The sequence below is a fragment of the Psilocybe cubensis genome, chromosome 12 (genome assembly GCF_017499595.1).
Source record: "Psilocybe cubensis strain MGC-MH-2018 chromosome 12, whole genome shotgun sequence".
In the NCBI taxonomy this organism is placed as follows: domain Eukaryota; kingdom Fungi; phylum Basidiomycota; class Agaricomycetes; order Agaricales; family Agrocybaceae; genus Psilocybe; species Psilocybe cubensis.
This window is the reverse complement of record NC_063010.1, coordinates 760,771-784,658: the sequence shown is the minus strand read 5'-3', so window position 1 is coordinate 784,658 and position 23,888 is coordinate 760,771. Positions and strand designations below refer to the sequence as shown.

Genomic DNA, 23,888 nt, shown 5'->3' with positions numbered 1-23,888 from the left:
AGCCCAGTCACTCTGAATTATGTCACGTCACGTCGACCCTCTCAATCAAACCAAGATGGCGCAGCCCCAGCAGACTATTAGTGTTGCGGATCTTGACATCGCGCAGCTCTCTGAAGTCCGAAAGCAGCTTGAAGAGGTAAGGCAGCACACGGGAACTGCGTAGACTGTGGATAATATGATAACTGACGAAATCTGACAGGAATTGAATCATCTTACAAACTCATTCGCGCAGCTCAAACAGGCGCAGGCAAAGTTCAAGACATGCCTCGATAATGTCAACCAGGTAAAGCCTGAGCATAAATGTACGTGAATACCCCTTTTATACTTCTTCATTGGCTCACCGTGTCGGATGCAGCGAAAACCATACTCGTACCCTTGACCAACTCGTTGTACGTTCCAGGCAAACTTTCGGACTCGGAGCACGTTATAGTGGATATAGGGACGGGCTACTACGTCCGAAAGGTAAGAGATACATACATTTCATTAAAGCTACATATTTACGCTATCATTATTCCATAAATTGTACAGACACGCGCCGAAGCTGCGAAACACTACTCCAGCAAAGTCGAGTACATCCGCACCAACGTCGACACCCTAGAAGAGACCATAAATAAGAAACGTGAAAACATGAACGTCATCATCAGCGTCCTCCAGCAAAAAATACAAGCAGAAACGCAGGGCGGTCCGACTGGAAGGAGTTGAGAAATGGGTGATCGTTTACATCCCGCATGTTACTTCGCTCCCACCAAAATTACGCCTCCCCTATCCACACCTTCGTTGCTAGTTAATGATCCCACGCAAACCTTGCCCCAGGCATAATCCAGTTCCGCACCCCACTGAGAACTTGCATGATTGGAGGAACACTCATTTCGCTCCTCGTGCCCATATCCGTAAGGACGATCTTACTTCCCCGACTACCCAATTTTGCCAGCCGATAGTAATCCCATGTCCCCAACTCCCCGAGCTGCAATTCTACACGCGCAAGTGTAGTAAGTGCGTCTCCATGGCCTTCTTTCTTTAGACGGCCGACGCCCAGCCCCCTTATTTGCTTTGTCCGAGACATGATCATGTTTTCCACGTCGTCGATCGAGGGTGAATCTCCATAGGCAAATTTCTGGAAGTCCAATCTCTCCAGAAGAGGGAGAACGGCCAGTGTCTCTTCCACGGCTGCTCGTCTCGTAAGCAGCCTCATTACTCCCGAAGTCCTCACGCCCGCCAGTTGCAACACTTTGAGATCTTTGAGATGCTGCGACCTGAGCACCTCAAGAATAACCTCACTGTCCGTACCACCATTGGAGTTGTCGAAGAATACCCTTTGCAACTTACACTCCGATCGCTTCAGCAGACCCACAAAGGCAGAGTTAACAGTGTTGCCGTAATCAGATGGGAATTCGATCTTCACTTCCTCTAGAGCGGGTAAATCCAGCGAGTCGAATAATACCGCCGCGGTCGATTGCATGATGGTCAGATCGAGCACACGCAGGTTCCGATGTTTAACGAGCTCCTGCACCTCATGCGTACCTCCATGTCCGTGCTCTGGGTAAAACAACGCATCGAAATGTTCCAGCAGAGGACATGCATCCAGAAGTGCTATTGCATCAGCCACCTTCAACGTGTTATACGAATATCCCTGCCTGTACACCAACTTCCTCAGGTTCTTCCAATGTGGAAAAACCTCGTGTGTCACAAGCTTTGTTGGTGCATACCACTGCGCACTCCACGAGACAGAGTCCAGCCCAGGAGCCGAGTAGAGCACAGAAAGCATGGCGTCATTGGGTCTCCTTCTGTCGCCCAACATCCAACTGCCGTAGTCAATGTCGACATGCTTGAGCATTGGTGGAGCATCTTTTGGAACGTATATGATGGAATTTGGCCCACAGTTAAGCAATGAAGGGAGATAGGTGGTCCCCGAAAGCTTGATTGTGATGCTTTGCCATTGGTCGTATCGCATCAAGAAGAGATCGACATATCTGCGCACAGCTTCTGCTCTCGATTTCTCCCGGTTTTTGCCCTCAGCTGAGGAGGGGGCATGACTCATCGCCAGTGCGCTACTTATCTTCAGCGACAGCGTGAGAGGCGACGTGCCAGAGAGTGAGAGCCAGTATCTCGCCATTGCGACCTGTTTCGCGGATTCCGGTTCCGTGACATACAGTTTCGTCCACAGCCTTTGTTGATTCCTTGAAATGGACATCCATCGCGAGCAGACGTGACCGAGTATGAGAGGGTTTGCATACGCCCGTGGGCGTGCGGATATACAGTGGGTGGAAATAATGCCACTCGCGATTCCTGGGATATCTTCATCGTCGACATGAGTATAGTATGAGAATATGTGTTCCAATAGTTCTGGGGGTAAGGCGTGAATAGTCGTTTGCGAATGACGTGCCACTCCAAAGAGGTAGGTGGATAGGTCGGAGAATTTATAGCTAGGCGGTCGGGGCCATGATATTGTCGAGAAGTAGTCCGCTGGATTGAGCGTGAGCATGTAGTCGTGCATTGTCCTTGTCGTCGAGAAAAGGATAGTTGTGGGTATACGGTCAGCCTTGCGCTGCCAATTAGATTCTAGAATGTGTGCCTGTGTGTAGAGCTGAAATCCCGAAGCACTTTACTTTCCACCAGAATACTAAATCTTTGTTTCCGCCTCGAATGTGGCGTTGGATCAATGAGGGCGAACAGAAATTTGACAAGCCAAGGATCGAGAGGGCTTGAAAAACGTAGGTGTTGGGGTATAAATAGTCGATGGGTCCTGGGTTTAGGTGGGGCCTTCGTTATGCCGGTATCGCAACCTCGATAATGTTACTGGTCTGTTCCGTAGTAATGCCTTTAATTCGTTCCCTTTGGCCTGGTAGCTTGCAGTGTAAACGGTGGTCTCCTTTCAGCGATACTTCACAGACGATGGTGGTGGCTAGCTCTTAACGTTATCGCAGCATGGCCCAGGTAGAATCAGGAAACGGGAGCAACGGTCGCTGTAGCGGTAATATGGACTCCGATTTCGCCCCTATCTCTCCTGGGTCCCGAAGGCTGACACTGTGACGCGCTTTTACTCATCCCTTTGATTTAAGCGAGCAAACGCGAAAAAGTCCATTGACGTCACCGAAGTCGTATGTAGATCATCACATGGTCGCGGAACATTGGCGGAGCTTTCCCGACTGGCATGCCTCTGCGGACCCAGCGCCTAAGCTTCCAGCTCGGATATGCTGAGAAAAAGCAAAAGTTACTGTGAATATGCTACTTTCAGCTGCTTTCTGGCTTGCACATGTGCCAACCGCTCGGGGTCACCGTCTCTATGTCTGTTCGGCTACGGAATATGCGAAATAGCTGGAAATAGCTTTCAACGCGTCTCACTTCGCTGGTGATCTAAAAATAACCCGACATATTTCTCAAATCCAAAGTCGTTGCTATCACAAGTTGTATTCAGGATTTAACTTGAGGCCATGAAATATAATGTATACCAGATCCAGTACAATAAAAATAACCCTAAAGTTCGTCCTTTTCTCCTCTTCGATGTTTCTGCGTCAAGGCCGCAGTCAATTCGACCTCCTTTTGATGACAGGTGATAACTGGTGATGTCGGAGGCCCAGCGTCTAATTTGCTTCACAGGAGCTATTACCGAGGCTTGTTCCTGTAAACAAGTCCATAAAGAGTTCAATTATCGAGTGTTCGGAGGCTATGCTTATTTCAATCCTGTTAACTTCGGAAATTATACAAGTACCTTTTTGCCCTTCGTTGGCAGGCTTGTCAAGCACTTACAAAAATCATTGAGCTGTCAGTATGAGTAACCATGTAATGGTAGTACAATAGTTTGATAATAAAATACACGTAGACGATATAACACATCGCTCGAAGCGTCCACGGCGTTAAGTACAATACATAGAGTTTGTTTCCCTGGACTAATTTACTACAAATATCTGATCTTCGTTCTTCTGTGACCTCAAGCCAAGCTCCAGAAAAAAAAGAAAAATAAAGCCTGAAACCAATAACCCTGTTATATGGCCATAGGGTACCTTCCATTCCAACTTAATTTATCCTCATCGTCCTCCGAGTCACTGTGATGTTTCCCGTCAATGATGCGAATAGCCTTGGAGTCATCTATGCCATACCTGTGATGTATCTGATCTGGTGGACCCCGTATGAGATTCTCTGCAGCACTCTCCTTTACTCTCATTGGCGGTGTAGGATGATCAACTTGATAGAAATCATCAAAGCTTTGTGACAGTGGTGTGTTTTCTTCATCTATAGTCGATGGGACATAGAGATTCGTCGTGACCCTTGGAACCGATGTTGGCTGATCATAAGGTGAGGCGCCACTGTTCAAGCTAATCATCTTTTCGCCACCATCAAAAGGGTTGGATACGGCGGGCGCAGCAAAAGTTGCTTCGCGATCGAAATCTTCAAAGGGGTTTGATACAGGCGCAGCAAAAGTTTGTTGGTGATTGAAACCTTCAAAAGGGTTGGATACGGGCTCAGCCATAGTCTGTGGGTGATCAAAATCTTCCATATCCCGCTGAACGCGCCGTTTCTTTGACTGCGAGCGCCGGTGCCAGATAAAGAGATACAAGCCAATGGCAAAAAGAAATAAAACACCAAATACGGCTCCGAGAGCGATTGCGATAGTCTTTGAATGATTATTTTTACCTTGCGGTACGTCCACGCCGGGTATTGCAGAACTACTTTCCGTTGGACCACTTATTAGTGTTCCAGAATTTTGCTGAGAAGTAGGTTGATACGGGGCAGAAGAAACGGCCACCGTACGTGCAGTGTCTGAGTATATGGAGTTGGGATTCTGCGCAGATGATGCATAGCCTGTATTTGTTGCCGCTGGCGCTGCTTCATCAATTTTTTTGCCCGCTGGAGAAGGCAGTAGTGTTGATTCTGATGAGGAAGAAAACGTTATTGTAGAAGTTTCTTGAGTTTGAACAGCAGGATCCACTGAAGTTTGAACTGCAGAAGTTTCTGGAGTTTGAATTGCAGGAGCCTCTGAAGTTTGAGCTGCAGATGTTTCTGGAGCTTGAACTGCGGAAAAATCGGGAGAATTAGAAGTAGGTGGAGGTGGAGGTGGAGGGGGTGGGGGTGGAGAAGGAGAAGGAGAATCAGATGATACAGTAAATGCAGAGAGTGCAGTGGTCGCCGTCGTTATAGACGATGTAGTGCCAACGGTAGCTATTATTATCCGGACAAGAATTGTGTTAGTATCGATTACATTAGTAGTTCACTGATCGAACTGACTTTCAGAACTTGTTGTACTTGTGCTTGAAGTGCTTGAAGCAGCTAGAGAAGAGGAAGTGCTCGTAAAAATTTTCTCGTTTGGTTTGCCGCCAGGTTTGGATTTAGCGGGGTTAGGATCAGAATGTGGTCCAGTGGTAGTATCAGGAGATCCAGTGGTAGTATCAGGAGGCGCAGAACTGTTTCCAGGAGGCGCAGAGTTGCTAGCAGGACCACTGGATGGAGAGGAAATCCCAGGAGATTTAGGTGAGGCAGAAGCAGGTCCAGTCTGGTTATCAGGAGTTGCAGCGTCAGGAGGATGTCCTTGGTCACCATCTTTTCCGTCGGGACCTTCTCCTTTTCCATTTCCATTACTCTTCCCATTATCGCTGTCCTTCCCATTATTATCATCATTCCCCCCCTCTCCATTATCTGCACCACTCGACTTGTCATTGTCCCTTCGCAGAAACCGGCGTGGCGCTGAGGCAGAGATTATGTCAAGAAAACCATTTCCAATATGTTCGCAATTGAGCTCTAGTGCCCCATACGAAACGTGGTGGACCAGCCAATTTGAATGCTGAAAAGGTTGCAGGCTAGCCACAGCAAAACAAATGGTGAGTAAGAAACCGACGCTAATTCCAGTGAGGAGTCTCGCTCGCTCAACCATTACACATACGGTTCGTGGGGTGGTAAAGAAGAAGGAAGAACGAAACAAGGTAAACCCATTCAATTGATAAATATCCCATATCCCTGTTGATCAAGATATTGCTGGAAAAAGAAGGTGGGCTGTGAGCTGATATGATTCCACCTAGATACTCGAATCCAGGCGACCACCGACCCCTGTGGCGCATATTCCAAATTTGTGATGCGAGTCGCACGGTGAGAAGAGACAACATGCCGGATGTTTTCTTTCATATGATATGCCAAACGGCATGTCACCTGTAGAAATATAATTAAAACCAGCCAGGTGTCAATATCACCATCGTCGCTGTGCAAATGATATGGGTTCTGGTAACCGTGTTGTGTGTGCCTAAAAATAGCCAACGCTGGTGACATCCTAAAATAAACCATCACGTTGCCTCCAGACCCGTATGCTCCAGTCATAACAATCATGCTGGGGAATAACAAACTAGTTATGAGTACAGCGATAAGATAGTTATTGCCACCGATGAGCGCTTATTGCAAAAAGTTCAATCATCCCACACGACACAGGCAGAAGATCGCCTGGTCCGACGGTGTATCATAAGACTTGATGATACAACATTTACCATTTTAAACGCAACAGTCAAGGATATCATTTATTTGGCAAAAATTCACGCAAGACGATGTATTTTTTCAATTTACTACTTGACATTAGTCAGATTGGTTAGGAGTATATAAAACTATGATATCGATTCGTAACGCTGGTCCCCGCAAGAGAGCTCGTATCTAGCGCATGATCTGGGCATGTAGAAGTTCTTGTAGATGACGGGAAATACACATCGGTTGTCCTAGTCGCCTCCGTCCAGGCCAATATTGATTTTTCCCGGTCAATGACACCTGGTGACCTCCCCCACGGAATTCTGGCACCTCTACGCCGGAAAAAAATTATGCTGCCAAACACAAGCGACAGAAACGCAAAAATACCAATGCCTACTCCGACTCCTATTGCAACTTTGGTGTGTTCAGATGGTGGTACTCGTTCAGTCACAGTTTGAGTTGGGCCTGGAGAGGTTATTGTTCTTGCTAACGTTCCGAGCGTCGATGGAATGGAATTAACAAGAGTATGCGCGACTTCAATGGTTGATGTCTCTGTAGTGACATGCACCGCACTTGACGGAGAAGGAGACGAATGAGTTAATAATGTCTCGCCTATTGCATCGGGGGTACCCAGACCTATGGGCGATGTTGGATGTGGGGTGCTCACTGCACCAATGTTTGGCTTATTTTGAATGGGCATCTCGGGTAGATCAGGTCGCATGCCCATAGGTGGATTGTTCTGTGGCATTGGGAGTTTGGGACTCGGTGGGCTTTTCTTGCTGCTGTCGTCGGGTCCTCCCGGCCCAAGTTTTGGTTTCTGACCGCCATTGCCTTTATTACCATGTTCAGAGTTTTTATCCCTCCGCCACATTATTCCACCACATGTATACGTAGGAACTTTATTAAGAAGCGAGTAGGGATCCAGGAAGGCCAAAGTTGCAGCAGACTCTTCTTTCGAAGATCGTTCAGCCTGTGGTGACACTGCATTACTCCTCTAGATTTGACAAATACATGTACAGCAGGTTATCGAGTGATCAGTCGGATATTCTCCAAAGAAAGACAGGATTACAAACATGTATGCATTTTTCCCTAGTGGCCATCGATGTTGCATCCAAAATGAACTGTTCCATCATCCTGATGTACTCTTCGCTTCCGACGTTCAAATAACCGAATTTCAGCTCGTCAAAGCCGTAAAAAAAGAGGAGGGAGGTGCCTCCAACGACGAATAAAAGAGCGACTATAGTGAAGGTAAGGTAAAAAACACAACAACTCAAATGAAGCATTGAGCTAACAGTGATACTTTGAGGGTACAAATCGGCCCGTTTGCTGCATCACAGTTCGAAGGACGCCAGAGGGCTGAGGGGAAAGGGATTCAAAGACAAGCAGTTTAGCATTCAATAAGAGAAGGCAAGCGGGAAAATGTCGCTATTAGTATTGCCTTCGGATGTCCGCAGTTTCGTATGAGATATAAACTGAGATGATTCATGAGGCGACAGCGGTCCCTGGATAGTTAGACGGGATTTATGACTGTTCGTCACTTGTAGATCACCCGAATGGGACATGCATGGCACAAATTTACTTGATTCTGATGTCCCCTGTCCACTTTGGCTGGATCGGAACAACGAATCATTCCATGCCTGACATCCGCTATTCAGAGCAGCTGAAATAACTGTACTTTTTCGTTGCTTGAAGTTGGTATCATAAATTCGAGACTAAAATGTGTTGGTTGGTTGGGTGAAGATGGTTGATTTAAGAAATCGCACTATTACATCACCTTCTTCAAGTCATTTTCACCAATGCGATAACAGATGGTAGTAAGCAACGAGCATATTTATGGAAGAAGGAAGCGTCCATCATGTCAGGAGGAGGAGCCGTTTCTCACACCCAATGCAAACTATAAATGTCTTAGTGAACTTCTCATCCACGCACGCACACCTTGGTTGACATGGCTCGGGAGTACCTTGATTTCACGCTGAAGATCAGTGATAGGACGCGGGCATTTAACCTCCCTCATGGCGTTTCGGGCACTAATGTTCATAAAGATTTATTGTCTCTTAGTTTGGTGACCGACGCGTAGCGTATTGCGAACAGTTGTAGGGGCTCCACGGTATACAAATGTAGAACTACGTCGTCAACTCGAGCAGGTACTGCGTTGATGGCGTCAAATCCGTCCGTAAAAGGAGATTAAACACTAGAAGTAACAAAAACTACTAGTTGGGTAAACGTGACTACTACATACAATGTCTGAGCCATACCAAAGTCGACTACGAAAAACAAAGAATAGACATAATATTACTGTAAAGCTGTATTTAAATAGCAGTGAAGTAGTGCCTTTCACCGCCATTGCTCCCAGTTGAAGATTCAGACGGAGTATCAGAATATCGCTTGTGGGTATGACCCGAACCCGTTCCATCATCAGAAAGTCCAGCAGCATTGTAAAATATCATACCGAAATTGACCTGAGGCGCCGAATGCTGCAGTACAGGTTTCGTCCAATCTTCATTTGAGTCCTCTTCTCTGATGGAAGAAGAGTCCGACTGAGATAGCACGGTTGAAACCCTTGATGACCCCCTGGTCGAGTTAAAATAAACGTTCGACGTGCGTCCCGATAGCTCCGAGAGAAATTTGGCGCGTCTTCCGAAAACATGCTTCTCGTTTTCCAAATCGTATACTGGAGTCCTCAGCCTCTTGGCGCGACGGCGATAGTATAGTATCCCTGTACAAACGAGAGCCAGAAGGAGCATCCCTAATCCAATAAGAACACCAAGCAAGACTCTGTTCCTTGTGGCTTCTTGCGCAGAATTTGGACCTCCACCGCCTGGGGCAGATGGTTCAGGGTGAGTTGATCCAGTAGGTGAAGTTGGTGCCACTGTATAGGGGGTCCCATTGATCGTCAATGTATAGCCATTTGTTTGATCGTTTGACTTGGACATTGTTGCGGCTAGTAAACGTCCCGAGCTTAGTGAAATGTGCGATTCTGGAGTGGAAGACTCGGAAGAGGAAGCAATGAATATGGACACAAATGTCGGTTCGGTCGACGCCGAGGGAGGAAGGGGAGTGGTAGTAACAATAGGTGGAGGTGCATTTGAAGAACTTGGCTCGGGAACACCGGGAGATTGCTGAGGTTGGGAAGTCTGTGCTTGTGTGGTCTCTGGAGAATCGCCAGGGGGCACAATCTTTGTGCTTTCTACAGAGACATGAGAATGAGAAACCGTCGGAGTAGAAGTGATAACGGGAGGAGTCAGGATAGGGGGCGGCGCTAGAATAGATGTCAAGCTGCCTACTTTACTTGTCGCCCCCACGATAACGCTAGACACTTTACTGGTGGCTTGGGACACCACGGTGGCCACAACGCCAGTAGCTTCCCCAGCGATGCTGGTGGCATCAGATACCACAGTGCCCACAACGCCAGTAGCATCGCCGGCCACACTGCCAACAATGCTTGTAGCATCGCCAGCCACACTACCAACGATGCTCGTAGCATCCCCAACTACACTGGTTGCCTGAGTGAGAAGGGTACCGACGATACTTGTGGCGTCCCCAAGCACACTAGTGGCTTGGGATAAGACCGTTCCTACGAGTCCTGTTGCATCTGGGACAAGCTTTGACCCGTCTGCGAGGATATTTCCAACAGCTGAACCGGCGGCATGGACAACGTTCCCAACTGCGCTTACGCCATCCGTAACGACCTCTTTCGCGGCACCTAAACCATCTTCTATGACGCCGCTGGCCGCATTCAGGGTACCAGAGACGGCCTTCGTACCTGTGTCTAGCACGCCGGATACAATGCTGTTATCAGAGGCCGGAGCCGCTGCCTTCGATATGCTAGAAATTGCACCTTTTGCGGTGCCTGTAGTGTCTGAGACGACATTCTGTACTGCCCCTACGGTTCCAGATGCAACGCCTGCTGCTGCACCCAAAAGACCATCAACGACGTTATGGGGTTGGGATGCCCCTTTTGCGGCACTTGGATCGTTCGCGGTCGCCTTTGCAGTACTTAAGCCGTCAGAAGCAGCATTGTTTGCTGTGTCCAAAACGCCAGAGGCAATACCAGGAGATGGTGCACTGGCGTCCTTTCCTTCCGTCGTTCCTGTGGTGTCTGATGCAATGCCCTTTACTGCGGCTACGCCGTTGGATACAGCACCCGTTGCCGATCCTAACAGACCTGACACGGCGTTATTGTCCGCTGAAGCACCTTTGGTAGTATTGCCAGTTGTAGAATCCTTAGTGGCATCTTTATCATTGTTGTTGGTCGGTGCGGAAACCTTGGAAGAGCCTTCATTGGAGTTGTTATCCACATTTCCCTTAGCTGGACCTTGGGAACCTGAAGTGATGCCGTTTGCGGCTGTTGAAGCATCAGAAACCACGGCCTTTGCTGGGTCTGAACCATCAGACACAGGTTTTGTTACCGCGTTGGTGGTGTCAGATACAGTAGCAGCAGCAGCGTTCAAGATGCCAGAGACGCCGCTGCTGTCCTTAGAGGATGAAGGCTCTGATGTAGTAGCGTCCTTTGCATCATTTGATGTACCAAGGAGGTTGCCTAGAAGTTGTCTGGAATGCAGGCGGAGTGGTGGGGATAATAACAACGCCTCTCTCTGCTATAAAGTAAGAAGCAATGCAGGTAACGAGAGGTTTCGAATTGCTGGATTAGCAAACCCTGTTACAATTGTCTAGCAACTTACAAAGGTATCTCGATGATCGTAATCCCCATTTCCTATCGACACCGATGACTCCGAAAGATTTGAAGAAGTAGATTCCATGCTACTTTTCATGTCGAGAAGAAAGCGAAGAGCTGGTTCTATGCCAAAGACAAGGATTGAAAGGAGTGAAGACAGGCAAAGGACCAGCAAAACCAGGCATAGCCCCGTCCTGCGCTTTGAATACATAGCAAAAGAGTGTTGGGAGAAGAAATGAGATGGCCATCATATAGACGCGGATGTGATATATTAATATTGCTGCTGAGGTGCATAATTATCACCATCAGACTATGCGTCCCATTGCGCTCAGTCATTGCTTGGTTGGGATTTGATTATTCGGTTTGACAGTCATTTATAACTGCGGCTTGCTGCTTCGATTTGGCTGAATCGAGTGCTCTTCTTCACGCGATTCGCGATATCAGCACCTTATCTCAGTCAAACAATCAAACTTGAGATGGACGCATGCGAATCAGTTGGTCGAGATCAGTGATTTCCTGAACAACGGATTGGTGTGTTTTTAGAACTGCTGTCGTGCTCGGTGTACATTGGCTTATACGGACAAAACCCATGATTCGAGGACAGGTTTGTGAATATAATGCAGTGAGTGTGTGGTTTATGTCGGTCGGGTTGGACGAGTTAGAGGTCCAATACACAACTTTGGCCCCTAGGTTGCACGCCGGTTTTTGCCGAGATTGTGGCAGTGTAAGCGGGAGCGGAACCAACATTCAACGTTCAATGACACTCGATCACCTCTCTTGATTTCAACTGAGATGGACAGTCTACTAATGGATTATGGATACCATGCGGTCAAAGGATTCCATGTGAGCAAAGATCAGTTCTATCATTGTGCTACTAAATCCCTTTCTTCACCCAGGCCTTTGTTCCTTTTTTGTAGTACAACTAACGCATCCTAGCACGACAACCAGTGGGCTACTCGATAATATCCGATTATTATGACCTTTCACCGACCTTTAATGCGGGACTGATGCAGCATAAGCTGTGTGTAATTGCGCTCCATGACGGCGGTGCTCACCTGCGACCATCTCTTCACAACTGTCTAGGATCAAGTCCCTCTGATGAATCGTCGCTGAGTGCGGGGCAGAGGTTGCGTTCTGAGCGCCTGGATTTTTATTCCTTGTGGAGCATTTTAAAACGTCTCGGGCATGTAGGTTGCGATGGAACCTTTCCCTTACTTTGCTAACGCAAAGTTTCTTATCCTACTTACTCAGGTTATCATAAAAATTGTCGTACATGTGGATGACTATCCATGATTCCTTCATGTTTTTTATTACTACTTGGTCTGTTCCATTCATATCGCCGCACCATGAACTAACCTTTCTCATAGACGGGCAAGCAAATTCATACAGCTCAGTTAAGCGTTGATATGGTGAGAAGACATCTGTACTCCATTTCTATCTCTCCAAGTTGAATATCAAAGGAAGTTAATCGTTACCCCATCACACCTCACTGGACAACAATCATATGAAAGTACCTGTATATGTGTTCACTAATGTCTACCGGCGTCTTCTCCTTTCACGCATCCGCAATGTGGTGAACTTGAAGATCCAACATCCCGCAACAGAGGCAAAAAAAATTCAAATAGTCTCTCTTTCGGAGTACGTACCTCTCGTGTCTTCCGCTTTCAATGTGGAATCGAAAATCACACAAGCTCAACAGGCCAACAGACTAACATATCGACATCGAATTGTAGCTGTCGACTTTTGATTGGACGTATTACATCTTGGTACCACGTACCATGGTGGTCTTGTCGGCTACAACGACAATATTTTCGAAGGATCTGACTGCCAGTCCGCCTGGAGCTATACCGACACCAGTGGTAAAGCCTGATTCAGCAAAGCCGATACCCCCAACGACAGACTCCCTAAATATACCCTCTACCTCTTCTACTTCTTCGGCGCCATCAACACGGGACCTCTCTTTCCAATCCCTTTCCACATCGTCATCTGACATTGCAAGATCGACCATTACACACTCTTTTACACCTCCAGCCTTTGGATCATCCTTTATATCTCCAGGACTGTCACCGCCAGTCAGTGGTTCAACCCTATCAACGACATCAAGCCTTTCCACATTATCGGTGCCCATCCTACAATCACCCGTCTCTCAACCCAACGGCCAAGCTACAGGCATAGTTTCAGCCTCCCAGCAACATGACAGCATAGATGGAACTTTGAAGAAGGCTCTTGTTTTTGCCGGTGCTGGTCTTGGACTTCTATTAATTCTGGCCGCTCTTTACCGTTACCGAATCTCCTACAAACGAAAACGCGCAAGGAGGAATGAAGAATACATGCTTCGTGCTCGCCCTTTTGCCTTGGCGACGAGAGTTAACAGGCAAGTTGATTATCAGCCTCCCAACTATGCTACGAGACGGACACGCCCCGTGGTTGGTAGCATAGAGCGATTAAAAGACGCATTCTCTCGTGCCAATTCCGGTTCGGGCCCTAGCAGGGTTACGAGGCAGGAATCTGCCAATGAACTGGAAGCAAACCCCGATGGACATTTTAGCACACGACGCGTGCGGGTAGTGGAGATCGTGGATGAATCAGATGTATACGAGCATCCGCCTGAGTACAGATTGTCAGCGTCGGATCCCATTTCTGCTACATAGTAATAGTAGAACTTGAAATAAACTCGGACATGCTGTGCCTTCTGAATGAAATCGTGGCAATATCTAAAGGTTAAAAATGAAAATGATCACTTTATTTGAGTGATGCGATTGATACAAGATACAAATGAAAAATGGAATATAGTCAAAACATAAACTAACAGAACTCGTGATGCCAATGATGCAAAAACATAAGAGTCCCAGAAGCATACCATAAAGTCCCACTTACGCTACATAGTACATATCATAAGAAATATCAACTTCTATCCAATCAGTTGGGCTATTAAATCCCATTCCAAACCTTGATCCAGGTCTTTGAAGGAGTTGTTGTTGTATCGATATCAGACTCCTGTATCAGGAGAGTATAAGATGACCTAAAGGTTGGCCATCAGTCCTCAGTTTCGGCCCAGAGGGAACTTGACGCCAGTTGGGCGAGCAGACTGGCTGGAGGAAGAAAGGGCCATTGCCCTTGTACGCGGAAGTTGACGGGTCGACGAGGTTGGAGGACCAGCTTCCTCCACAGTCGAAATGTTTTGAGTTTCGTCTTCCCTAGTATAAGCCCTCGCGGGAGGATCGGTGTCCATTCGGTCGTCCATCATCGGAAACCTCTGGATCTGACCGAATTCACTGATGGTCACTCTTGTCGCCGGCGCGCGACGACGCCTTGTTGCATAACTCCTCTTCGGGTTGGAAGCGAGTGATCTTCTCTCGGATCGTGCAGACGGAGATGGCGTCGTTTTTGCTGGCAGTGTATCCTGCGTGTACGACCTGCGAATGTGTTCATGCTCCAAATCCAGCTCTATCCGCGCCCTTTTACGTGTAGGAGTTGTTGGCGTCTGGTCGTTGACTACCTCATCGTCCTGAATGCCCTCGTCTGCAAGATTGCGCTTGCGCTTTGGGCGTCCAATGGCTAATAAATTATGGACTCCTGAAACTATAGTCTGTGTACCACCCGCGACCGCATTCGACGCGTCTGCACAAATTGATTTGAATCCGGCAATAATGCCAGACACAGACCCATGCTTTTCCTGTGCCACAGGGACACCAATCTCGCTGGTCTGTTCTTCAACCTCCGGGGAAACATCGACGTCAAAGTCTTGATCTTCGTCGGAAGGAATAAATTCATATTCATCTTCAATGCCACCCTGTGGCATGGGGTCTGTGGATTGGAAATCGTCTGATTCATAACCGTCCTCATCGGCTTCGTGTATGACCTTCAAGCTCGTCTCCAATTCCTTTGCATATTCCTGGAGTTCGAGGCGTTTTCGTCGTCCACTCTTACGACGACGGCTGCTTTTAGGGCTCCTCTTGTCTCTCTTGATGCTGTCACTTCTGCGAAGTGCAGCCTTGCCCGGGGTCTTCGCTCCAGGATCTGCCGTCCCTGAATCTTCTAACAACTTGAATGAGGCGGGTTTACTACTGACAGAATCATTGGTTGTCTGCTGTGGTTCTCTGGCTGGGCCACTTTGGGCTGAAAGGGAGCGCGATTCTTGAGCTTTGATGTCATGCAGAGACTGGGCAGAAATTTTAGCGGCCAGGCGCAGCTCTGCCACTCGGCCTCGAGATAGTTTCGAGATTTCTAAAGATTTAACCTCATCCAGCTGCGTTTCGTCCTTCGTGCTTGTTGAAGAATTGGACTTGACAGCTATATCCCGTACAATCTGTCCCAATAGATCTTCTCGCAGGGTTATTAAGGGTTGTCTAGAATTTAGATATTTTTTACTGCGAATTAGCCGAATTCGAGCCATAGACAGGACAATTTGCTTTTGACTCATGGAAGCCACAGCGGTATAGCGGCCTTTTTTAGCAACGGAGTCTTTTCTGGCCTCATCCTGTGGTACTCGGCCGTGCATATACGCCTGTCCCTCCTCGAATTGCTCTCGCAGGAGGCTGTATAAGACAGCTAGAGGAATCAATGATCGAGATTTCTGTGTGCCCAGGGTCTCAGCCACTACCGCATTTGCACACCATGTCTCGAGATCGTTCAAATCGCGGGAGACAGTAACACCTTTGAAGTCGGGCCTTGGTATCCAGACATGATGCTTCAATGCTGGAATCCAATCAATCCCACTGAGGAGAGCACTGATTTGCTCCAAAGATAATTGATTTGGGCTTGGAAACCGATAGTGCTGTTTGAGACGGGCCACGTCAGACCACAGCCATATACTCATAGTGCTCTGAAAGACTACACTTACTTCAGCGTATTCGCGCTGGATATCTATCGGCAGTTTGATAAAATCAGGTCTGTGGATGCAATCCATATATGGATTGTTGGTAGGGCTCGGAGGAATCTTTATCATGGCACCTGTGGTTGCAGTTTTTAAATGTATGGCTAGTGGATAATGATTGTGGTGGTAAAGAAAGAAAGAAGGTGGCTCGAGCGTCCCCCCTAAACTCGTCTTCCGTCTGCCGGTCGTCCGACCCAAAACGGTCGACAGTGTTGAAGTCGGATCCAATAAACGGCAACATATGATTGGTTTGCCACCGAGAACTGAAAAGGAAACATTCTCACGATCAGCATACTTGCACTGCTTTCGGCGCAAGGCCTCGATTCAGTCCGGACCTTCAGAGACTCTATCCGGTTTGCTCCTGCCAGATTTTTCAAGCTTTTATTGTGTTCGAATTTTTTCAATGTGAGCTTTGGTAGGGGTGGATCATTTGTTTTGTTTTGGAGTATATACACAGGTATATACTAATCAGACTCCATATCCAGACTCTGACACGTTCGTTATTCAGATAAATAAATAGTGTATTTGGATCAACACAGACACTTGGGGGGCATCCTACATCATTGTATATTGTCTTTTCTGATTTGATTGGACGCTTGTCACGACTACTTCAAAGGTGCGACTTGTTTCTCAGAGATATGCATTTGTTAGTGTGTTCTGGCTGAGGCATATTCGATGCAGAGCCTTGAGGTGCTGTCCGCCGCTAGTAGCCGCCGCTTCCACTACTAAGCATCACCGGACTGTTTGAACGGTACTTCTTGTTTTAAAATTGATCAAAATCCTTTATTTAATCGTATTAAATATTCAACAATGGCAGTCATACATTGATTTTGCACTCATGTTCCCAGTTGACTTTCATGTCCAGTACCAGCAAACCAAGGCATACTCGGACATCCCACGCGAATAACATAACCGTGACTCAGCATTTTGCTTCTATCTCACCGGATGCATCATGGATGAAGTAAAAAGTTATATAATTTCATCTTCTTCTTGTCGTTACTCGGTGAAAAACACTCGGTTCCACAGTCATGCAGGCATATTTCGTCAGTAAGAATTTATATATATTCTTCCATGCCTTCCAGAAAAAGATTACGATGAGAAACGGGCCCATGGTGGTTAGTACTACTGGACCCTGCTTGACGGGAACACCGAAGCTGACTGAAATGCGCGTTGAACAGATGCCAGGGGGTTTTCAAGTGCATTTTTCTTCTTCGAACAGTAATGATGCGCCCCGTGGGCAGCCGCACACTTTGACGTCGTTCTCGGTGCTTTCAACTTTCATTTCGACCCACTCCGATGGTGACTTCCATATGCATGTTCTGTGAAGGTACCATTGTTGCTCAGAATCCATGGATTCATCTGCGTGTTACCCACTAGGGACACATTCGTGGGACTGTCCTTTCGCGGGTTGATGTACACAGTTCGCAATTCGAATTTGCTGTTGCTCTTCTTTCTATCGCATCTACAACGCACAGGGTGTTATACTCCAAGCTGAAGGTTAGCATGGTGCTTAAGAAGATTTCTACCCTTCTAATATGTGTTTTTCTCCCATCATAGCACCGAAAGAATGGATTCTAGCCACTGAGGTTAGCGATGATCAAGCGATTGGTACTCCTTCATTGTCATCGTCGGTTACAGCCTTCCTGGTGGCGCTTCAGACGTGAGTTTCCCGCATAAATGGACTCTTTCCGAATAAGCACAAAGGGTGTGGAGGTCCTTTGGGTGTGTGGGAAGAAGTCAAGTATATGCAACGTCTACAGACAGCACTGTTGTCGTCAATTAATGAGTTGCATTGAAACTTAAAGTCTATTGATGCCCAGTGTTTTCATGTTCTCATTCTCCCTCTTGCTTCGATTGTGCGACCTGTTATTCTACGAGCACCTATGACTCATGGAATCTCTCTTGGGCGAAACTAGCTAACCGTCGTGTAACAAGTACGTAATTGCTAATCTCAAAACATTGTTGGTACCTTCTTCATTCACAGCCAAGGGACGTCCGACATATTGTTATGTTTGCTTACAATGTTATGCCAACCCTCAGGTTCGCTCTCTAGTGGAATGTTTTATTAACCTGTAAGTGTAGGGACTACCGACCATCATAACTTTTATTCATTGTCCTCTTAGAGTTCATTCTTAGCGCCGAAAGTTCATTGTACATTCTTGTTGCAGTGTTCCGTTAACCTGAAACCGTAATGCACGTACTTGATGATCTTTCTGTTGTGATTCCTTTGCATCGGTGTCATTGATCTACTCGTGGCTCACCACTGTCTCCACCGCAGCTAACCGAATAGCGGGCCACTGTTACTTTTATCCAGTCGCCAGAACAGAATTAGGATTGTCCGACCTACAGGAGGAAAATGTGCTGCCATCAACTCTGCCTTGCTCCTCAGTCCTATCCGCTTATTTCGGTTACTACTGAAATAAATGTCGAGCGGTTATTGTGTTCTATATCTGCCTCTATATTTGGTCAGCATGATCGACGACGCGATCAAGGTCATCGGAACTGCTAAGCGGCAGAGCGTTGTTAGAGTTCATTAGTATGGCGTTCGGAGGTCGGAAATACGCTGCTCGTGGCCTACAAGAAAGAAGACATGCAAAAATGCGGAGCCTTTAGGGTTATGTCTGTTATTTCGCTATTCAACGTTTTCGATTCTGAGATTTGGTAAGCATGCACATGCAGCGCATCGCCACAGAACGGTGGTAGCTCTGTTCTACTTTACTTCATCATGTACAGCTCGGTAGGCTGGGAAACCACCAAGTGACAATCCGAACTCCCGGGAAATCGAGGTTTACCTCATACGTGTTTCCGCTAACTCAGTTAGCCCTGCGGACCTTGTAGCTTGTCGCCCAAGCCACGTTTTCAATGAAACACAGTGCGTCCTGCTTTTAACAATAGCCTGGGGATATCTTATTATCTCCAAAAAACACTGATTGCATCATAGAATCGGGATTTAAGAGACTTTAGAATGATACGGCTGTCAAGTGATACTGAACCGACACCAAGAAGAATGGAGGAGGAAACAATTCGGAGGATCAAGATTCAGCGACTTACAAAATGGTATATAAGAACTACTAACCGCTGTTACTCAACTATAGAAAAATGTCCTTCACGGGCTCTGTAACCGAAAATCTTTTAAAGGTATTAGTGAATTTCCTTCTACTAACCACTTCTACTGGAAAGACCGACAAGCAACATTTTAGTTCCTAGGCATATCCTCTCTACTTCTCTTGGCCTATTTCTGTAGCCCTGTTGTGCTTCGTCATCTGATTGTGGATTATGAGGGGAATCGTCTTCCTCCAGGACCGCCAGTCCGTTACGCGTTCCTTCGAAAGTATGCTGAAAGGGCTCTTGACGCTTGGGCGAAACAATACGGATCAATGTTCTCTATCTGGATGGGAAGTCAGCTATTCGTCGTAATATCTGATCCTGTTGTAGCAAAGGACCTTCTTGTCACAAACGGAGCGATCTTCTCTAGTAGAAAAAAGTACTTTATGAAGAACCAGATAATTCTTAAAGGTCGAGCCATTACCGCGTCCGAATACGGCAATAAATGGTATAAACAGGTTTCTTAATCTATATCATTCGTGCTTCAACTAATTCAAATGATCAAAGGAGACAGCACCGTCGGCTTGCGGCACTGGCCCTAAACCCTAAAGCGATGGAGGGATACGCTTCCGTGATGGATTATGAATCGCATATTCTCATCAAATCCCTCTATGACGAGAGTCAACAAGGCAAATCCCCGGTCAACCCTGCTCATTTTGCTGGAAGGTTTGCATTGAAGTACGTTTGACAATCAACCTGACGTGTGTACGCCTGCTGACTGTACCTGTGTAACTTCCAGCAACATGCTCATCATGTCTTTTGGACTACGAACGACGTCTTCCTATGACCCGCTTGTTGCAAAGGCCCTCGGTTTAGCCATGGAGTTTATGGATCTCACTGGTCAGTTGACATGTGTTATCTGTCTGTCAACTTTCTCTGACGCCTCTAAAGGGCCATGGTCCAATTGTGTCGACTTTTTTGAGATTCTCCAATACCTTCCATCACAAAAGCGTTCACGAGGTCAAAAGTTGCACGATGATCTCATTAAAGTATATGGTGGTATGATCTTAAACTTCAAGTCCAGGATGCTTTCAGGAGAGAATGTTCCCGATTGTTTGGTGAAGACGCTCTTGGAGACCCAGGAATCCGAGAAACTCGATTGGGAAGATTTATGCATGCTTTCTGCCGTATTCACATTAGGAGGTGTTCATTCCGTAAGGACATGTCCCTCATTGCGCTCTGCAGTCCAATGACTTGTTCTTCAGACATCGGGAATTATTCAATGGTTCCTGGCTTTGATTCCATCACACCGCGAGGTACTTGAGCGAGCACAGTTAGAACTGGACCAGGTGATTGGTCGTGGACGATGGCCGTGCCTCGAAGACGAAGCTAGCCTTCCATTTACTAGAGCAATCATCAAAGAGGTGAGTGTCTTGTCTGTCTGTATCTAACACTGTCAGATTTCTCATACACACCAACAGGTCCAACGTGTGCACGCTCCATTTTGGTTTGCTACGCCCCACTGCTCGTCACAAGATTTCACATACAAAGGAACCTTTATACCGAAGAACACTGTTGTTCTTCTAAACTGCTTCACGCTACATCACAATGAGTCCAGATATCCCGAACCGTAAGTATATAGTCTACCTCATAAAATGTGCATCTGCTCATCTGGAAGAAGACTTAAATTCAATCCGGAGAGATACATCAACGATAAGCTTTCGTGTAGTGAGTCTGCCAAGCTGGCCAACGTGATGGATCGGGATCATTGGGCGTTTGGTGCAGGGTAAGTTAGCATTAATCTACCTCGACTTCAGAAAATTTCGTCTGATGTTTAATCATAAGACGGAGAATATGTCCAGGTCTACCTGCCGCAGAGCGAGAGCTTTGGTTGGCTATATCACGTTTATTATGGTCATTCGACTTCAATGCGCTTCCTGATGAGCCAATCTCTCTTGAAGAATACGACGGATTATCTGGCCGTACTCCACTTCCATATAGACTTCGTCTTACTCCACGATTCGAGGGAGTCGTGGACATTATTAACGCCGTAGAAGAGACAACCTTGTAGTTTACTCCATATTTTCCATTCAAAGGTACAAGAGTAATGAACAGAAATCGTGTTCACATATAATAGATAGGCTAATAATTCTTAATTTCTTCCCTGGCGTATAATTTTACATATTTACACTAGTTATCATTAACATTATAATGAAGCCGTTTAAACGCTCGTACAACAATTGTCTTCCTGAAATTATTTTTAAACACACCTGGATCTGACAGATCCTGCCTTTCGTGGTACAAAAAGACCAACTTATCCAAGTTTCATTGATTCAACTTGAACACAGTGCATTGCACTCGAACTCCCTTTTGTAACTCAATTGCATCTGCTTCTAGTCAAGGTCGAAGTCGGACTAAGATAACAGCTACTTCTCTAGCTCATAGTCTAGTGCACAGAGAATTTCGCCTAAGTAGTTGTCGAGTAGTGACCCATAGGATCTCGACCTTGTGGGAACAGGAATAAGGAGATTTGTATTTGAATAGTGGTGGAAGTCGGAGTCCGTGTGGAAATTTAATTGTTTTGATGGCATCACAAGTCAATTGATGGCCGAATAACATGCCGTGGGGAAGTGCCTCATGTAATTCGATTGTTTTGGATTCGTACTATCAGCAGCATACCAGCTATCTCGTTTTGCACGGGCTCAGTATGTTGCGTGAAACTAGATGAGAGATGGAGGGAGGCGATTAAGAAATAGAAGGAAATTTTTCATACGAGGCGTTACTACATATGTTAACATCAAGTAAACATATCAATTCGGACATGAATGAACTTGACGTAAGCCTGGGAGGATAGTTTATCCCAGGAACGTTTATCACGATCAAAGACTCGGAAGCGATGTTGATCTTCTCAAATCATTGCACGGACTTGTTGAGGATCCAAACCTAGTTACGACTGACTACTGCCCTGTCCTCGGCATCAGGCTCCCATCATTTAGTCAGCGATAAAAGCAGCTGGGTCATAAAGATGGCTTTTATCAACCATCTTTCTGCTATACACTATTCATTGATTCTTCGCCATGCCTCAAATTCGCACCCCGTTGACCGACCTGCTCAGTACGTTCTTCTATAGATAATACACGTATTCTGAAGCTAATTTGATGCTCGTTAAAAGAGATTGATGCCCCCATTCTCTCAGCACCCATGGCGTTTGCCAGCACTGGAGTGCTAGCTAGCGCCGTAAGCAAGGCTGGCGCTTTCGGTTTCATGGGAGCAGGTGAGAACGTGTGGCGTCTGGTAAAAAATATTCACACAAACTAACACCCTCAGGTTTCTTCTCTTCGGCGGAGCTCAAGGAGAATTTCGCATTGATGAGAAAAAATCTCAACATTGCCCCAGATCAGCCGGTGCCAATTGGCATTGGTTGTATTGGATGGATCCTCGACATGACTGAATCGTCGCCAGACCCACGCCTTCATGCCATTCTAGAAGAGAAGCCCGTTGCCCTCTGGTTAGCCTTCGGTGTCGATCTGGGGAAATATGTTGCCCAAATCCACGCGTTCGACGCAAAACGGGACCACAAGACTATTATTTTTGTAATCGTCAACTCGGTTGAAGATGCCGTTCGCGCTGCAAACGAGTGGAAGGTCGATGTAATCGTAGCACAAGGTGAGTTTGATGGAGTTTGGGGCATTCTTCACGGTGGTTCTGACAGGAATTTGTATTCTAGGCATAGAAGCAGGTGGCCATGGAGGATCAGAGGCGCCCCCGCTTTTCACCTTGCTACAGGCTATCCTTGATGCCCTTCCTAACGGTCCCCTCGTAGTTGCTGCAGGTGGTATTTCAACCGGCAAACAAATTTCCGCCCTTCTAACCATGGGAGCGGCGGGCGTTGTACTTGGAACGCGCTTTTTGTTTACCGACGAGTGCATCTACAGCCCAGCTATGAAGGAAGTTATCGTTGCCGCTGGAAACAACGCTACTGTTCGCACACTTGCATTTGATGAGGTCGGAAAGACGAACTACTGGCCCCCCAAGCACAACGGACGTGCAATTGCGAATGATATCATGAAGGACGTTTCCGAAGGTCTCAGTCTTGAGCAACGATTGGAGAGATTTGAACAAAGTGCAGCTACTCAGGATAAAAACCGATTGATCATTTGGGCCGGTGTCGGTGTCGGACTCACTAACAAAATCACCCCTGCAGGAGTGAGTATTTATTTGTTTCAACTTGACGGAACAGACTTATAATGGCATGATAGGATGTTGTTCGGGAATTGATCAAGGAATCGTCAGAGAGTCTGAAAGCAGCATCAAAACTGGTCGCTTTCTGATTGAACACAGAATGCTCATCCACATGTCTTGTAGTGTACAATATTGTGAATCACGAACTTAACGAAATGAACGAAAACAATCGCGTGTACCATGCTATGTGTATTCTGGATTCTGGAACGCCTTCGTGGCAACCATGAAAATTTTCTTTCTTTAGATATGTTCACATAGCTTGATTAGATGATAGACTTCGACGTATATTCAAGAATCTACGGAGCTATTAACAGCTCATAAGTGAAAAAAAAGACCCCGCAGTCTAAGTGTGCTGAATGAAATTCGCTTGTCTTTGCGGCCGTCTTCTTTTCGCACTTGGAGAAGTAATCTGTGGCAACGGGAATATATCTGGCCAGAGCTCGGGAAAAAAAAATTCCCAAGACATAAAAGCTGTAGGCGATAGACAAAGCTCCTCTGTATTTTATCAGGTATTTTAACGCGTATCAGGCATGGATGTGAGATTGGCACTAACTGACTTGCGCCTAAAGCATCATCGAACTGAACCGGTTCATCAGATTTGGCATTCTCGGC

At 46.6% G+C, this 23,888-nt stretch overlaps 9 protein-coding genes across 9 annotated transcripts; 4 read left to right on the top strand and 5 right to left on the bottom strand.

Moving 5' to 3' along the window:
* Nucleotides 1-55: 55 nt before the first annotated feature.
* On the top strand, nt 56-702 carry JR316_0012246 (putative prefoldin subunit 5; the record flags this gene model as incomplete). The annotated part of the gene is made up of 4 exons (XM_047897871.1): nt 56-136; nt 200-302; nt 356-462; nt 529-702. The coding sequence occupies 4 exons, from the start codon at nt 56-58 to the stop codon at nt 700-702; spliced, it is 465 nt and encodes a 154-aa protein (XP_047742760.1).
* Nucleotides 703-784: 82 nt separating this feature from the next.
* Nucleotides 785-2,494, bottom strand: JR316_0012245 (uncharacterized protein; the record flags this gene model as incomplete). The annotated part of the gene is made up of 1 exon (XM_047897870.1): nt 785-2,494. The coding sequence occupies one exon, from the start codon at nt 2,492-2,494 to the stop codon at nt 785-787; it is 1,710 nt and encodes a 569-aa protein (XP_047742759.1).
* A 1,488-nt stretch (nt 2,495-3,982) lies between these two features.
* Nucleotides 3,983-5,866, bottom strand: JR316_0012244 (uncharacterized protein; the record flags this gene model as incomplete). The annotated part of the gene is made up of 2 exons (XM_047897869.1): nt 3,983-5,157; nt 5,224-5,866. The coding sequence occupies 2 exons, from the start codon at nt 5,864-5,866 to the stop codon at nt 3,983-3,985; spliced, it is 1,818 nt and encodes a 605-aa protein (XP_047742758.1).
* A 761-nt stretch (nt 5,867-6,627) lies between these two features.
* JR316_0012243 (uncharacterized protein) lies at nt 6,628-7,770 on the bottom strand (the record flags this gene model as incomplete). The annotated part of the gene is made up of 4 exons (XM_047897868.1): nt 6,628-6,770; nt 6,826-7,432; nt 7,512-7,675; nt 7,731-7,770. 4 exons carry the CDS (start codon nt 7,768-7,770, stop codon nt 6,628-6,630), a joined length of 954 nt encoding a protein of 317 aa, XP_047742757.1.
* Nucleotides 7,771-8,747: 977 nt separating this feature from the next.
* Nucleotides 8,748-11,210, bottom strand: JR316_0012242 (uncharacterized protein; the record flags this gene model as incomplete). The annotated part of the gene is made up of 2 exons (XM_047897867.1): nt 8,748-11,036; nt 11,121-11,210. 2 exons carry the CDS (start codon nt 11,208-11,210, stop codon nt 8,748-8,750), a joined length of 2,379 nt encoding a protein of 792 aa, XP_047742756.1.
* A 1,681-nt stretch (nt 11,211-12,891) lies between these two features.
* JR316_0012241 (uncharacterized protein) lies at nt 12,892-13,764 on the top strand (the record flags this gene model as incomplete). The annotated part of the gene is made up of 1 exon (XM_047897866.1): nt 12,892-13,764. The coding sequence occupies one exon, from the start codon at nt 12,892-12,894 to the stop codon at nt 13,762-13,764; it is 873 nt and encodes a 290-aa protein (XP_047742755.1).
* Nucleotides 13,765-14,156: 392 nt separating this feature from the next.
* On the bottom strand, nt 14,157-16,022 carry JR316_0012240 (uncharacterized protein; the record flags this gene model as incomplete). Its single annotated transcript, XM_047897865.1, has 1 exon — nt 14,157-16,022. The coding sequence occupies one exon, from the start codon at nt 16,020-16,022 to the stop codon at nt 14,157-14,159; it is 1,866 nt and encodes a 621-aa protein (XP_047742754.1).
* Nucleotides 16,023-19,088: 3,066 nt separating this feature from the next.
* On the top strand, nt 19,089-21,105 carry JR316_0012239 (Cytochrome P450 monooxygenase virE; the record flags this gene model as incomplete). The annotated part of the gene is made up of 9 exons (XM_047897864.1): nt 19,089-19,127; nt 19,190-19,542; nt 19,602-19,772; nt 19,834-19,934; nt 19,986-20,248; nt 20,300-20,458; nt 20,516-20,664; nt 20,716-20,820; nt 20,880-21,105. 9 exons carry the CDS (start codon nt 19,089-19,091, stop codon nt 21,103-21,105), a joined length of 1,566 nt encoding a protein of 521 aa, XP_047742753.1.
* A 1,006-nt stretch (nt 21,106-22,111) lies between these two features.
* On the top strand, nt 22,112-23,365 carry JR316_0012238 (Nitronate monooxygenase; the record flags this gene model as incomplete). Its single annotated transcript, XM_047897863.1, has 5 exons — nt 22,112-22,148; nt 22,207-22,308; nt 22,362-22,700; nt 22,762-23,240; nt 23,294-23,365. 5 exons carry the CDS (start codon nt 22,112-22,114, stop codon nt 23,363-23,365), a joined length of 1,029 nt encoding a protein of 342 aa, XP_047742752.1.
* Between the last annotated feature and the right edge of the window lie 523 nt (nt 23,366-23,888).